This window comes from Oncorhynchus nerka, linkage group LG14 (assembly GCF_034236695.1).
Source record: "Oncorhynchus nerka isolate Pitt River linkage group LG14, Oner_Uvic_2.0, whole genome shotgun sequence".
NCBI classification, from domain to species: Eukaryota; Metazoa; Chordata; class Actinopteri; order Salmoniformes; family Salmonidae; genus Oncorhynchus; species Oncorhynchus nerka.
In genome coordinates this window covers 56,124,924-56,142,127 of record NC_088409.1, presented here as the reverse complement: position 1 = coordinate 56,142,127, position 17,204 = coordinate 56,124,924, and the positions used below count along the sequence as shown (strand labels likewise).

At 43.9% G+C, this 17,204-nt stretch overlaps 1 protein-coding gene across 1 annotated transcript in view; it reads left to right on the top strand.

Moving 5' to 3' along the window:
* Positions 1–17,204, top strand: part of LOC115141458 (protein phosphatase 1 regulatory subunit 37-like) — a 61,866-nt gene that overhangs the window by 20,706 nt on the left and 23,956 nt on the right. The window contains 1 exon segment of the mRNA XM_065000195.1: positions 10,326–10,423. Coding sequence (XP_064856267.1) covers positions 10,326–10,423 — 98 coding nt within the window.

Genomic DNA, 17,204 nt, shown 5'->3' with positions numbered 1-17,204 from the left:
TTTTACATTTATTTTTATTTTTATTGAGGACCATAAACCATCCATCCTCAAAAGCTCCCTCCTGGAGGCGTAAAGGCCAACATTGCTGTTCTGCAGAATGAACGAGTCGTGCGTTCCACCGGGCCACCTTGCCAGCACATTCAGCAGCATCTTTTGCGCATCACATAACCTGTCACTTCCACATTGTGGAAGCCTGTTCTGTTCACATGGTAAAAGTAATTTTGGGTTGGTGCTTTTATGGCGACGTGGGTGCAGTTTATTGGTCCGTTTTGTATTTGTGAACCCATTGATGGCAAAGAAAGCCCTCTGGCGATGGTGTATAAAAAAAATTGTTACTGTTCTTTTTGCTGATGATTGCCTCCAAAACATTGGCTCATTGGGGGCTGAGAGATTCCAGCTGAGAAGTGCATGTTGCCAAATACCCAAGGGTGGATAGCACCGGAATGGCATGTTTGCCTTTCTGAAGTAGGTCTTTCATCCTCGCAAAAATCTTAAGGTTGGCTCATCAGATATCGTTTCCCAAAACCAATCTGTACTTTCTGCAAAAAAGTCCCACCTCTCTCTAGAAACACGCTCTCTGCTAAATGCACAATGTGCCAAATCATCCAACCGAGCAAGATCAGCCATCTCATTCGATTTTTATAGTATTTCAAGAGTAGTTTCACTTTCACACGTGACTAATTCAACAAATTACTGTACTTTATATGCACTGATGTGGTCCAATTATATGATATCACTATATGTTCCATGAATTCACAATTAACCTTTCTAGGGCAGGCTAGCGGAACCCCTCGACAACATTCCGCTGAAAAGGCAGCGTGTAAAATTCAAACGTTTTTTAAAATGTTTTAATTTTTTTTTTTTTTAAATATGTAACTTTCACCCATTAACAAGTCCAATACAGCAAATGGAAAAACTTCTTGATAAATTGAAAAAATGATTTATTACTCTCTCAATTTCACAAATTTTCAACATTTTCCCCATTCCACACCTTGACAAGCAAGTTCCCTTATTCCACCACTTGGCACTGCATACTCATGGTCATGGCTGTGCATAAAGTTACGCTCACTCTCAAGCAAACATGTTCATATTGATAAATCTCACACCTCGAGTGGAAATGATTACAAGCATGGTATTCGTGCCTACGCATGATTGATAAATGAGGCCCCAGGTGTGCAAAGCTCTTAGACTTTCCCCAGAAAGACTCACAGCTGTAATTGCTGCCAAATGTGATTGTGATGTATTGACACGGGGGAGTTGTTTACTTATCTAATTAAAATATATTAGTGTTTTATTTTTCATTAACCTTTTAAAAAAAATAAAAATAAAAAATAATTTTCATTCCATTCATAACAATGAAATGTGGAAAAAGTCGAGGGGTGTGAATACTTTCTGAAGGCACTGTACATAACTTATTTCTAATAGCATTTATTAGTTTTTCTTTCATATTCTGTTACCTAAGAGCTTAGTAAACACAACCAAATGATTATTTTTACAATGGCATATATGAGATTTTTTTTTAAAGACTTAGTGTTGACGTCCAAAATATTTGTCAATTGCTCGCGGGGTCCCTCAAGGCCAGGCTTTTCTAGTGTTCATTTTTCGTGTTGTCGGCCCGATTGATTAGGAATCAGCAAGCTAAGCTCAGGAGCTGGGAGCGGAGGCTCTGCAGCAGCACTTGAGAACTTGTGCATTCCATGGCGGCTTAATGAAGGCTGGCCAATACCTGCACTAGTGTTGTAATCGCATTGCAGCCCCAGAGACAGACTGTACAGGTTCTCTCATATTTTTTTGTCCACGCCTCGCCTGGCCACCAGCTCACCACTGAGGTGAATTCTGTCATTGTTTATAACGTGTAGCCCAATCAGGGACCGTCTGTTGGACATTTTCTTGAGCTCATAAAATATGGTTCAATGGCTCAAATGCCTGCATTTGTGGTGAAGGGTTTAGGCTACATTGTTCCTGATGGGATATATTTAAATAAACCCAAATCTGCCAAACAAAGAAAAGGAATGCGAAAGAAAATCGATTGTCATCCAATTTCTTTTGTTATTTCACAACAGTGCTAACGAACCCCACAGGTTTTTGTGCATGCAGGTGCCGTACAAACAAGTTATTGATGTCGGCAATAGATAATCCTAGTGACAGTACGTGTTGGTTTGTGCCTGCTGCCTGCACATTTTTGTCATTTAAGTAGAGATAAAATGGTGCGTTTGGCTTGTCCTCAGAGCTCAGAAAGACAGCATCTCCCTTTCAAACTGTATGTTGGTTTTAGGAGTCTAGTTTAGACCCAGGGATTGTGTGATACAGCCCCCACCCCCCCACCCCCTCTCCATACAGTGTGGTGCTTAAAGGTGAATTAGTGCTCAGTGCTGTTGCAGTAAAACCCACAGATTACTGGGGGAGGGGAGCAGCACAGACTTTATGGCCCTGTAGCTTGTATTGCAAGTCTTTCCCTGCTTCTGTTGACCTTGAGCTGTACCTGGCCAGGCATCTATATGGTACAGTGTGGCCCCTGGCCTCAACGGAACACTGTCCCACTCCAACTCTAGTTCCTTACTTGCTGAGTCCTAGCGCTCTACTGTACTGAGAGTAGGTAACAAGGTGATCATGAATATTCCAGAATGTTGTATGTGTGTGCATGCTGTGAGAACCAGCGGAGTTTCTCCACCTCTGGGCTGTGGGAATGATGCTCTCTTCCTGCGCCTCACGTCTCTCTATCCCCCCCTCCGGAAAGTGTTTACGCTCACTCTTGCTCTACAACAACACTGCAAGCTAGACCAAATTCTTATCCAAGGACACACACACACAGAGAGTGTTGACATGAGCTGACATGTACCTCAGTTCGAGTCTCACTTAGGCTTCACTTTCGAGAAAGGAAGCGATATGTTCTATGTTGAGGTTGAATGTGTTTTTGGGTGTGACGTTGATGGCAAAAGAATGGTCTTAATTTGAGGGTGAGGGATCGTGACAGTCATTTCACAATCATGCTTCTAGAGATTTGGTTGGAAGGGAAGATGCTCGAGCTCTGTTAGTTTGAGGAGATCTCACAAGAGACTTTTGTGTTGTATTTAGAGACGGGTGATTATTGAGTTGCTGCCTGCCCTGGATGTCCAGTCAGGTGGTTCTAATACAATCCAGCCTCTCCTGGATCAACAGGTCTGGGTGCACACGCACGTAGCCTACACTCTTTCTTTCTCGCTCTGTCACACGCACAATGCACTCACTCGCCCTCTCTTCAGACACATTTTGTTTTTGACCGGCTTTTTAAAGCCTTGTCCCTCTGTTGTCCGCTCTGCCGTATCCTCATCAGTCCTGATATAGCCCAGTCTAGGCCTAACACCTGATGCCCTGAACCTTTTGCTCAGTGTGTGTGATTGAGCGGTTGGTGTGTTGCATAGGCAGCGCAGCTCTGTTTATGTGCTTTCCAGGGCTCTTTAGAGCAGCCTGCCAGGCTGTTCTTTCATTCTGGGTCTGAAGGCTGGCAGAGCCTCATGGTACTGATCCCTGGCTGGGCCTGTCTGGCCTGCAGGAGAGCTTTAGTTCTGCTGCCATGGCCTGCTTCTATCTGCCTGCAGTTGCAGGTCATTAGAATTGGCACAGGAAGAGGACTGTGGGTTATAGGTGTTTGGAAATTGACTTTATCTGTTTTGATTACATGCTTTAGAGGGAAGCTAACACCTGAACTATAAGGTGGGTTTCTATCTCTGTCACACACACAGTGTTGTTGTCCGGTGGTGCTCTCTGGTCATGAGTTATTTGGGCTGTGATTGGAGCAGATCAGACGTGTGTGTGTGTGTGTGTGTGGTGTGTGTGTGTGTTGGAACACTGAATAGTTGTCTCTACTGCAGACAGACAAAGCCACAGTATGTGACTCCCACTAGCAGATAACTTACACACACACACCCTCTCATTCTCGCGCTGTGCACTTTACACTGTACAGACTAACATCTGTTACACACCCACACACACACAGGCTTACACCCTGTGCATATGGACACACACACACTAACATGTTCGCACACATGATCTCTCTCTCTTAAGCACACACATGTCGACCCAGTAAGCCTAATTGTGGGATATTCCCTGGCGACTCATTGCTATTATTACATTGTCACTTGACCATGAATGGGTTAGAATGACTAAAACCTCAGGTTTCCTAGAAGCCACTAGGACACAGTGTTATCTTTGTTGTGGATTCATTAAAAAAAAAACTTGATGTTTAAGATCCCACACTACGAAAATGCCCATGCAGCGCCTGAATGTCTGTGGTTGAACCATACTGTATGGAGTCAAACCGCGCGGAGTCTGTATGCATTGCATTTTTATCTTCAACGTTCACCGTCTTACACAATCCTTAGCCTGGTCCCCTGTGTTTGTGCCTTTGCGTGATTCATTGGCAAGCTAAACATAAATTCCATTTGGAGTTGGCAGGAGACTGACTGGCACCCGGGCTAGGGATGACTGGCCTGTCACTCAGGAGTGGGGCTGGGTTAGAAGGAAGAGGCAGAAGTCAAATGAAGGGTGGGGAAGAGAGGGGAAGGGAAGAAAGAGGGAGGAAGCAAAGAGAGGAGGCAATTTGTCTCACTTTAGCGTAAGTTGCCAAACTACTGATGGCAGCACAAAATATCAGACCTTTTATGCATTGTGTGTGTGTGTGTGCGCGCACCCACCTCTACCCCTGTCCCGTTGTCTGCATTTCTCTCATTAGTCTCTCTGAGCTGAAACAATGGGGATAAATCTGCACCCCAGTCATCTGACGAGTTAGCTCTGAGCGAGATGGTATTGGGAGGCAGTCGGTCTCACACACACGGTGGACTCTTTAGAAGTCTGCAGTACAGAGGCACTTTGGGGGGTATTTGGTATTTTATTAGGGTCCCCATTAGCTGTTGCAAAAGCAGCAGCTACTCTTGCTGGGGTCCACACAAAACGGATCATTCATTGATGAAGGACAATGAAACTTAAAAAAAATGAAACTTAGTTTGTGTGCATGTATGCTGTCTTAATTAATGAAATGTGGAAAAAGTCCAGGGGTGTGAGGCTTATTGTTTTTTTTCCCTTTATTTAACCAGGCAAGTCACTTAAGAACACATTCTTATTTTCAATGACGGCCTAGGAACAGTGGGTTAACTGCCTTGTTCAGGGGCAGAACGACATATTTTTTACTTTGTCAGCTCGGGGATCTGATCTTGCAACCCTTCGGTTACTAGTCCAACGCTCTAACCACTAGACTACCTGCCGCCCCATGTAGCCTAGTGGGGTGTTGCTTTATCTGTTTAAAAAAAAAAAAACGTTTTGTTCATTTGAGCAATATGAGATGGGAATTCCATGCAATAATGGTTCTATATAATACTGTACGCTTTCTTGAATTTGTTCTGGATTTGGTGACTGAAAAGGCCTCTGGTGGCTTATCTGGGGGGTAAGTGTTTGTGTCAGTCAGCTGTGTGTAAATTGACTATGCAATTTAGAATTTCACATTGACTGCATCACTTCTTTTTATAAGAAACAGTCTCTCCTCAACTCTTAGGCAAGAGAGACTGGTATGCATAGTAGTTATATTAGCCCTCTGATTACAATGAAGAGCAAGACGTGCCGCTGTGTTCTGGGGAAGGTCTTTCCTTGCAGCACTCGACCACACGAGTGGACAATAATCTAGATAAGACCAAACTAGAGCCTGCATGACATGCTTTTGTAAGTGCAGTGTCATAAAAGCAGAACTTCTCTTTATTACCATTGAATCTATATGTTTTGACCATGACAGTTTACAATCTAAGGTAACACCAAGTCATTTAGTATCCTCAACTTGTTCAACAGCCACACCATTCATTACTAGATTCTGCGGAGGTCTAGATCGTAGGGAATGATTTGTACCAAATACAATGCTCTTAGTTTTAGATGTTCAGGACCAGTTTATTACGAGTTGACATTCCAAAACAGACTGCAACTCTTTAAGGGTTTCGGTGACTTCATTAGCTGTGGTTGCTGATGCATATATAGTTGAGTCATCAGTTACATGGAAAGTCATGTTTTGTTTGATGTCAATGGTAAAAAAATAGAAAAGAGTAGAGGGCATAGAGCGCTGCCCTGAGGTACACCACACTTTGCATGTTTGACATTAAAGAAGCTTCCATTTAGGAAAACCCTTTGAGTTCTATTGGATAGCTCTGATATGGCAGATGTTGAAAAGCCATGACACACACATTTTCACAACAGCAGGTTATCGTCAATGTCAAAGGCTTTTATTATCAATTGATTTCAACCAATCATCAGTAGTTTGTGTCATTGCAGTACATGTTGAGGACTTAAGCATGCTGGAAGTCTGTTCATTTGTTTACAGAGAAATAACATTGTTTTGATAAGAGCTGGCAGCAAGCTGATTGGTCTGCTGTTAAAGCAGCCTCAACTGGTTCTAACACTCTTGGGTAGTGGAATGACTGGGTTCCCTCTGGCCTGAGGACAAAGACTTTCCTCTAAGCTAAGATTAAAGACATGACAGATAGGAGTGGCTATAGAGTCAGCTACCATCCTCAGTAGCTTTCCATCTAAGTTTTCATGCCAGTTTGTCATTATTGAGCGATAACAATAATTTTTCTACTTCTCCCACACTAACTTTACAAAATTCCAACTTGCAATACTTTCATTAATATTTTTTTTTTATGCATGAGTATGATGGCTCACTGTTCGTTGTCTGCACTTCCTGCCTAAGTTGCTAATGAAGGAATCAATTTAAATAATAGGCAACATCAAATGGTTTTGTGATGAATAGGCCATCTGATTCGATGAAAGATGGATTTGAATTTGTCTTTTTACCATCAATCAATCGATCAATCAATCAAATGTATTTATATAGCCCTTCTTACATAAGCTGATATCTCAGTGCTGTACAGAAACCTAGCCTTAAACCCCAAACAGCAAGCAATGCAGGTGTAGAAGCACGGTGACTAGGAAATCCGTTTCTTAACAGGTGCATGTTTATAAATAATTGGAAGAAGCAATTTCATAAATTCATCAAGTGCAGCATCTGGATGCTCCTTATTAATCACATCAGATCAACAAATATTTTCAACATTATCCACATAAATGTTTTGTATGATCTCTCATGCCCTATTTTAGGCCCAGTTTTCAGAGCTTCGGCTTTCCTGGATATAGCCACTATATTGTGATCACTGCATCCAGTGGGTACAGATACAGCTTTAGATTAAAGTTCTACAGTAAAAATGGGATTAATACATGTGGATGATCTTGTTCCTGTCGTGTTTTTAAACACCCTGGTAGGTTGATTAATAACCTGATCCAGATTACAGGCACTGGTTACAGTGAAAAGCTTCCTTTTGAGCGGACAGCTTGATGAAAACCAGGCAATATTCATGTTTATTCTATTTACATCGCATTTCAGAAGCATTATTTAGATACTGACTGTTAGCACTTGGTGGCCTATAGCAACACCCCAAAAGAAAAGGCTTTAGATGTGCCAATAACAATTGACATAATATATTCTCTAAGCATTACAGGGATATATGTGTGCGTGTGCTGTGGGGTTGAAGCTATGAACCAATAGGCTTTTCTCTCTCATTCCTTCCAGGCTTTTGGGAGGGTGGACAATGAGCCTGTCATAGTGGATATAAGCAATGTCCCCAGTTATTTCCTCTTCTGGCGCACAGCGTCCGCATAGTCCTCGTTGAAAAAGATAAATGTTCTTGGCTCTTTCCAGAACAGCTACCTTGTCCTTGAACCTCTGGAACTTTACCACTATCGCCCTGGGCCTGTCACCTGGGCCGGTGGTGTGTTTTCCAGTTCCCTTTGCGCGCTCCACTTCAATCTTCCTGTAGTCCATCATCTGTTTCTTCGAGATAATTTCCCTCACTTTGTCCTCAGACTCCGTCCAGGTCTCGTGGAGATTCTGCAATTCTGTCCACAACCATGTTCTGCCTTGATTGTCCCTCTGTTATTGTTATCATGGATTCACATACAGTACTGATGTCCTCTCTCAATGACTTACAGATTGCTGTCCCAACTTGCCGTTATCCTGTTTATACTCATCGAGCTGACCCTGAAGAACTGCAAACTTCAAGTTCTGGACCTCTGGTCAGGTCGTCCATTATTTGCTACAGGGTTCAATTCTCGGGCCGACTCTTTTCTCTGTATATATCAATGATGTTGCTCTTGCTGCGGGTGATTCCCTGATCCACCTCTACGCAGACGACACCATTCTATATACTTTCGGCCCGTCATTGGACACTGTGCTATCTAACCTCCAAACGAGCTTCAATGCCATACAACACTCCTTCCGTGGCCTCCAACTGCTCTTAAACGCTAGTAAAACCAAATGCATGCTTTTCAACCGATCGCTGCCTGCACCCGCACGCCCGACTAGCATCACCACCCTGGATGGTTCCGACCTTGAATATGTGGACATCTATAAGTACCTAGGTGTCTGGCTAGACTGCAAACTCTCCTTCCAGACTCATATCAAACATCTCCAATCGAAAATCAAATCAAGAGTCGGCTTTCTATTCCGCAACAAAGCCTCCTTCACTCACGCCGCCAAGCTTACCCTAGTAAAACTGACTATCCTACCGATCCTCGACTTCGGCGATGTCATCTACAAAATGGCTTCCTACACTCTACTCAGCAAACTGGATGCAGTCTATCACAGTGCCATCCGTTTTGTCACTAAAGCACCTTATACCACCCACCACTGCAACTTGTATGCTCTAGTCGGCTGGCCCTCGCTACATATTCGTCGCCAGACCCACTGGCTCCAGGTCATCTACAAGTCCGTGCTAGGTAAAGCTCCGCCTTATCTCAGTTCACTGGTCACGATGGCAACACCCATCCGTAGCACGCGCTCCAGCAGGTGTATCTCATTGATCATCCCTAAAACCAACACCTCATTCGGCCGCCTTTCGTTCCAGTACTCTGCTGCCTGTGACTGGAACGAATTGCAAAAATCGCTGAAGTTGGAGACTTTTATCTCCCTCACCAACTTCAAACATCAGCTATCTGAGCAGCTAACCGATCGCTGCAGCTGTACATAGTCTATTGGTAAATAGCCCACCCATTTTCACCTACCTCATCCCCATACTGTTTTTATTTATTTACTTTTCTGCTCTTTAGCACACCAATATCTCTACCTGTGCATGACCATCTGATCATTTACCACTCGTGTTAATCTGCAAAATTGTAATTATTCGCCTACCTCCTCATGCCTTTTGCACACATTGTATATAGACCCCCCTTTTTTTTCCTTTTTTTTCCTACTGTGTTATTGACTTATTAATTGTTTACTCCATGTGTAACTCTGTTGTCTGTTCACACTGCTATGCTTTATCTTGGCCAGGTCGCAGTTGCAAATGAGAACTTGTTCTCAACTAGCCTACCTGGTTAAATAAAGGTGAAATAAAATAAAAATAAATATTTTATAAGTTGACTGCACCAGTATTTGACACAGGACTTGGAAGTTATTTTCTTGTTGTAACAACTGCTTGTAGAACTCTTTTTGTTTTTGTGATAGAGCGACGCCACTGTCCTCAACGGTACTCCCGCCGGCTTTAGCTTTTGTCGTTGTAGCAAACTTTGTTATGCTGTTACTCTACGCAGTTTCAGACAGGGCATGTCACAGGGAAGATTAAAAACAACAAACAGCAGGGATCTAGACAGCCACAAGCTCAGGAATATCTGCGGTCCCAGCCACAATAGCGAACCACATTGTGGGCTGCGTTCAAGCCCTCAAGAAAACCTTGCTAGCTAGTTAGCAGCTAGGCTAGTTGCTACGCCAAACAGCTCCTCAGACCCAGACTTGGTCAGCAGAATCTCTGGACAGATGGTAGCAGTCCCACCTACTGATGCTAACCACATCGTTGGGATCCAAAAACAAAAGGTAGCTAGTTATTAAGAAACGTTTCAATAGACTTTCAAAAGTTTCCAAAACAACACACAGCGCTCTCCCTCATTCTGCGGGGGTCTCCATGTTGTGCCCTTCTCTCCACTGATGAGTCCGACGCAGTCTGAACACTGACACCAGCCATTTTATAGAGAGTGGATCCGATTGGCTTTGTTCCTTGTCCATTTGTTAAGGATGTCTCAAAATGCCACTTGTTTATGACTCACTCAGCCAATGTGTGAAATCACTGTTTTAACTCACTTGCTGCAAATGTTTTATAAAGAGGTGAGAACATAACTAGAAAATGGGAGTGTTATGTCATTGTGTTGTCAATCGTACTGTGCTATAATGTCTATGATGCAAACTGATCAACTCATCAACAGGCCACGTGTGTTTGTGTGTAATCATGTCTCACCTTGTTGCTCTGACTCTTGTTTTTCAGCCCAGAATGTGACGGTGGATGAGATTCTCGCTGCCTACAGACAGGCCTGCGTGAAACTCAACTGTAAACTCATCCCCAAAGTGCTCAAACAGATGCAGGTAAACCTGAATGAAACGCGCACAGATGTAGATAGAAAAATAATTCTCCATGCCACTACTTCAGTAGCCTAATAACAGCACTGAAACACCGGGCATCATTGAGGCTTTAGAGTCTTGTCGTAGAGCTAGATTAGGCCTACATCTGGACTTTAAATCCCCAACTCCATCACCACCTCATCGAAATCTGGTACCAGTGGAACCCTCTCACCCCTCATCACTCCTGGCACACAATCAAACATCACCTGATCTCAAACCACCCTGCTGGGGCAGCTCACTCACACCCACCATGGGGATTGTCATGTTGCTAGCTGGGCTTTGCTGACAGCAGCAGGGCGGTTTATGTGCTGTGTCTTTCTTGTTTGTTGATGTTTGTTTTTCTGTTTGCAAGGTCATGTGTGCTCTAATCCCTAAGAATAAGCAGTTCCTGAGATCTGCTAGGGAGTGCCTCTACTGTTTAAAAAAAATATATATATATATATATATATATATATATATATATATATACTGCTTAAAAAAATAAAGGGAACACTTTAACAACACAATGTAACTAAGTCAATCACACTTCTGTGAAATCAAACTGTCCACTTAGGAAGCAACACTGATTGACAATAAATTTCACATGCTGTTGTGCAAATGGAATAGACAACAGGTGTAAATTATAGGCAATTAGCAAGACACCCCCCCAATAAAGGAGTGGTTCTGCAGGTGGTGACCACAGAGCACTTCTCAGTTCCTATGTTTCCTGGCTGATGTTTTGGTCACTTTTGAATGCTAGCAGTGCTTTCACTCTAGTGGTAGCATGAGACGGAGTCTACAAACCACACAAGTGGCTCAGGTAGTGCAGCTCACCCAGGATGGAACATCGATGCGAGCTATGGCAAGCAGGTTTGCTGTGTCTGTCAGCGTAGTGTCCAGAGCATGGAGGCGCTACCAGGAGACAGGCCAGTACATCAGGAGACGCGGAGGAGGCTGTAGGAGGGCAACAACCCAGCAGCAGGACTGCTACCTCCGACTTTGTGCAAGGAGGAGCAGGAGGAGCACTGCCAGAGCCCTGCAAAATGACCTCCAGCAGGCCACAAATGTGCCCGACGTCCACAGGTGGGCTTGTGCTTACAGTCCAACACCGTGTAGGACGTTTGGCATTTGCCAGAGAACACCAAATTTGGCAAATTCGCCACTGGCGCCCTGTGCTCTTCACAGATGAAAGCAGGTTCACACTGAGCACATGTGACAGACGTGACAGAGTCTGGAGACGCCGTGGAGAACGTTCTGCTGCCTGCAACATCCTCCAGCACGACCGGTTTAGCGGTGGGTCAGTCATGGTGTGGGGTGGCATTTCTTTGGGGGGCCGGACAGCCCTCCATGTGCTCGCCAGAGGTAGCCTGGCTGCCATAAGTAGCATAAGAGGGGGAGGGGGAGTGTGTGACCCTCCTACTGTAAGTTGCCACGGTTACCTGCCCAGCCACCCCTGCACTCCAGCATGTCTCTGTCTGCTGTGCCGTGTCATTAGAAAGTTTGTGAGAGTATTTACGGAAGTGCTTACTCTTCAAGACCCACCCCAGAACTCTGGCCACCCATCCGTCCACACTTATCACACTCAAGCATACGCCCACACATGCACACAGACATTCCAACAATTCTCAAACACACCCTTGAACAGTACAAACATATACACACACACACACCCACACGCTTAAGCTAAAGCAGCCTACTGTCAACATTCTGTTGATGGTCAATAGCCTTCTGTTGATGGTCAATACACACCCCCTTGCTTGCATACAGAAGTATAGGCGGGTTTTAATACCCACAGTATCTTCCTAAAGCCTCCTCAGCAGGTTAGTCTTTCTCTGTTGTGTGTCTTGTCTTAGCAAGATAATGGGCTTCAGGGTGTGTGAACGTGGGATGGCAGTAGGAATCTGCAGTGGGTGAGGATGAGCTCATATGGACGAGTCACTGAGGGTGAGTGACAGGCGGGCTGGTAGCAGGATGTGGAGTGCAGGGACATGTTATAACTGTCGGATGTTTGCAGTTGCGCTGCCACTGCCCACACACAGGACACTAGGGCTGGGCGATAGGGCATAAAGCTTTTTTCAAACTTATGGGCGATTCGCGATGTATCTCGAATTTTGTGACGTTTTCTCTAAATTAGCTTTGTTGTATAATTTAAAGTCAAATCCACTGCATTTAAAACAATCTATTGAATTCAGAGCTCGTGAAATTATACCTAGGCTGAATATATGCCTTCCACAACCTTAAGACCCACTAATAATTTAATTATTTTATCAAAATATTATTATTATTATTATACCTGCTTTTTTGCAAAAATCACTGATCTGGCTTTCAGATATGTCTTTAAAAATTACCTTTTTGTTAGGGGATCCCGAGTGGCGCAGCGGTGTAAAACACTGCATCTCCGTGCTAGAGGCTACACTACAGACCCTGGTTCGATTCCAGGCTGTATCACAACCAGCCGTGATTGGGAGTACAATAGTGCGGCACACAATTGGCCCAGCGGCGTTCCGGTTTGGCCGGGGTAAGCCATCATTGTAAATAAGAATTTGTTCATAACTGACTTGATCAAGTTAAATAAATAAAAATATTTCACAAGCTCTGAATTCCGCTAACAAGGCAAAACCTTTGAATAGTTATGAACACAACCGTCTGTCCGTCTCCAACTGTTTGAACAGCATGCTAGCCTGTCCACTTTGTTCAGATGTTGAAATCAAGTGGCCTATCTTATTTCTCAGAATGAGAACGAGTTGCCAATTCCTTTATATAATAGTTTTGTGCTTATTGCACAAACACTAAACAGCTAATATAACAATCTTTATTTGACCAAAATGATGCTAGCGTAACGTGGTACTGTAATGTGCGCACAACAAACTGAGCATTCATTTTTCAGAGTCAATGTTCATTGGAACATCTGTTTTAGTATCTGCTCTGCTTGAAATTTGAGTTGAAACATAACCTTTCTAACCATAATCTGTTTAACTTCTCTATTACAGTAAAATAATGTCTCCATGTGTTTCTGTGTCCGTATGACCGATTCTGTTGGACCAAACCTCAAATGTAAATAGCGAGTTAAAACCATTTGTCAGAGCGGATGGCATGAGCTCAAATTTTTGTTGTTGTTGTGGGTGGTAGGGGGAGGGGCTTGGGAGAAAGAGGCGAAGCAAGAGGTTTCACACCTGCCAAAATCTGTCCAAAATAGTCCCTATGCGCTTATTTTTAACCTAAGCTTTGGGACAACAACTCCCGTTGTTCTGGCAGAGACATGAGCATCTCTTTATTATATACAGATCTCTGGTGTAAATGGGAAGGTGTACACTGCACAGAAAGGAGCGGACGAGACCAGAAAGACAACATGAGAACACTCGGACATAAATGCTCATAAAAAAAAATGTAAAACATTTTTTGGGGGGGAATATTGTGCCGAAACATACATTCAAATGAAATGAATTAATTTTATATATTGCCCAGCCCTACAGGGGACACGCACTGTACAAACACACATGTTCCTGGTAGAAGAATTGCCTCCCCTTTACTTCCCTCTCAACCCTTGTATTGTTGCCGGTCTATCCCTCCTGCAGCTCTCTCTACCTCGCTCATTCCTCGCAAAAAAATCTTGCTCAATCCGCCTTCTCTCTCTTTTGCTCTATCTTGCGTGTGTGGGTTTGTGTGTGTGACGGAGGTTCAGGGAATCTCCCATCACCCCACTCAGGCTGTGTTTAGTCATTGGCGAGAGAGAGGGTGACCTCACGCTCACTTGTGGAAAGACTCATCACTGCGCTTAGCTGGCCTGCTCGGGCCTTAAATAAAGCCTGGGTAACTTTCCACTGTGGGGTTAATAGCTAGTGAATACACTGTCGTCAGTGTGTTGGCTACTGGTCTGCTCTGATCCACTATGGCACAGTTTTTCTGCTTAGTCATCCTCGGGGGGGAGGGGGAAACGGCTGTATAAACAGAGCCGTCAAACAAAATGGCTTCCCAGAAAGAGGAGTTTTTAGTGGGCCACCCCCCTCTGTAAATGCACCCTTTATTTAGTGCGTTCTGTGCATGTGGTGTCCGGCCAGGGGCCTACAGGTTAACTACATTAAGTTTGTGTGTTTAAGGGACTCTAGCCTATTCGGTGGCTGTGTGGAATGCCTGAGCCTCAGTAGCCCCAACCAAAGCCCTCAGGGTCTGGACGCTTGGCAGCCCTGTCACATTTCTGCCTCTTCTGCTCCCCCTCTGCACAAGGACATTGAATCTCCCTCTGTCACACACACCCATACTGTACACACACAACTATAGATCTATACTCGCATGTACACTCACAAGGACACAGATATTCACTTTGGCATACTCATGACTCAAAGTGTGTAGGCCTACACACACATACTCATTATTCAGGTACAGACATACCTACAGCCACACAGTCCTATTGTTTCTTGTTGTTGATGCCCTGTGCACTGCCGTATCGGGTTGCCTTTCCATAGTTCCTCCCTCACCCCTCTGAGACACACACACACACACGTATGTGTATATATATATACATATATACACTGCTCAAAAAAATAAAGGGTGTGGGACTAACTCCCTATGTTTTTCCATCAGAAGACTATCATCGATAATGTAAAAAGCCGTACTGAAGTCTAACAAAACAGCTCACACAATCTTTTTATCATAAATTTCTCTGCCAATCATCAGTAATTTCTGTAAGTGCCATGTTTGTTTGTTGAATGTCCTTTATCTAGCATTGGTTGGTTGGTTATCTGAATCAGGGTTAGTTTGGCAGCTGGGGTGAAAGAGGAGCGATTACGATAGAGGAAACCTAGTCTAGATTTAACTTTAGTCTGCAGCTTCGATATGTGCTGAGAAAAGGACAGTTTGCCTTGGACTGTTTTCCAAAACAAACAGGGAGCAAATAGAAAGGTCATTGTTTTTCTGCTGTCGTCTGTAGTTTCTCACACTAATGGCTGTCTGGCTGGGTTATGTTCAACTCAAAGTTGCATCCTAGCAGTGCTTTGGGGCCATGATCCATTCTCAGCTATCTATCACTGCTGAACTTGAACAGACTTGGCTTTATTTTATCATCTGCATTTTTAAGTATTGACATAAACATACAAGCAGATTGCTCTAATCTTGGTCTTGGTTGTGTAGGTCACATCCCTGAATTTTAAAATTTTACCTTTATTTATACAGGTTTTTTCTCATTGAGAAATTATTTTCCAAGAGAGACCTGGTCCAATAGCACTCCGGTGAACTTTGCTTTTGATACGAGGACACAGGTCTGTTTTAGCTAATGTACTCAGCGTTGGCTAACTGATGAGCAGCCAGCGAACGGTGGTGGGGGAGGTGAGGTTATTGAGTGCATGTTCACTGTGCCGTGTAGTGCAGCGCAGTGTGATTTGCTTGGGGGGGGGGGGGGGGGGTTAGTAGGGAAGCCACAGGTTTTGTCGGTGGGCTGGGGGAGGGTGGATTGAATCCCCCCGGTGGTGTCGTTTTCATCCCTAGAGTGGGAATACAATTCTTTGAATGCAGCAGCATTTACACTAAACGTGCAGAATAGAATTGGTTGCTGTGGAGTGAGGACACTCGCACGTCACGTAAACAGTCTTGTGGGGTGTATAGAGAGGTGACTGAGGGCAATATCTGCCAAAGGCCTCAATAATACACTGTAATCACAATGTGTTCAGCTCAGGTTTCATGGACCTGCTACATTTCAGATGGCAATATTTCCCTTGTCTGTTGAACGCGTGCATTTTATTGCCACAAAATGGCTGCCGTGCGTCAGTCAGGTGCATGTTTTAACCAATGTTCCCTCTAAAACTGCGTGTTTGGGCAGCAGCTCCGAGACTGCCGCACAGAAATATCAGCCCACAGAGAGAAGCACGAGATTGAACTTCACTCAAATTTCTAGAGCAGTGGTCACCAACTGGTTGATCGCATTCCTTGTCGATTGCCAAACATTTCTGTAAACATTTTTTTTTTTTTAAGATAACTCCTTGTTCCTATTTATTTTTTATCTTGGGCTGTTGGCGGTAGGAGCACCCGATGCAGTTACCCTGTGCCCGGGAGGGGAACAGTTGCCATTTTGAACCATTGCATGTGTCTGAAGATATAAACTCTGCCTTCCCAGGCCTACCGCTGGCCAATCAGGTGGCTCAGATGACTGTGTCTACAGTAACATAGCAGGTGCAAAAAAGGCTACAGCAAAAGTTGATACTTTGAGATTTCAAAATGTTTAAAACCATGACTAGAGACTGTCAACAAATGCAGCAAAGACATGCTGTTTTTATGAGTGAGTTCATGTTTAAGTTCTTACTCAGCACTGTCAATACTTTGCATTCAACCATTTTATAAGCCATAAAATGCGCGATCTTCCTATTTCCATTCAGCGCGACAACAAGCACTGCAGCAGTACTGAATGAGTAGGAAAGTGTAGCTATAGGCTTGCGTTGTTGTTAGCAGCTTGGGTCTTTTTTTAATATCGAGGAATATTTCACTTTTTCTGTTCACAACATGAGTTTGTAAATGAGACAGATTATTTGCCAGCTGGAAGATGGTGTCCCTTTTTGGTCAGTGTCAGTGGAGGGCGGTTGAGTGGCAAACACTCAGTCTGCTGCTGCTCTCCCTCCGCTGTGACTGACCATCAGAGGCAGGCACCATCAGCCCAGAAAAATAAAAAGCGAATTATTTAAATGTATGCTCACTCTGCTGTGCTTCACAAGTAATACAACAACTGATCATGTAGCCTACCTCAAGTTTTGAAATATATATGTTTTTAAATGTCCCAAAC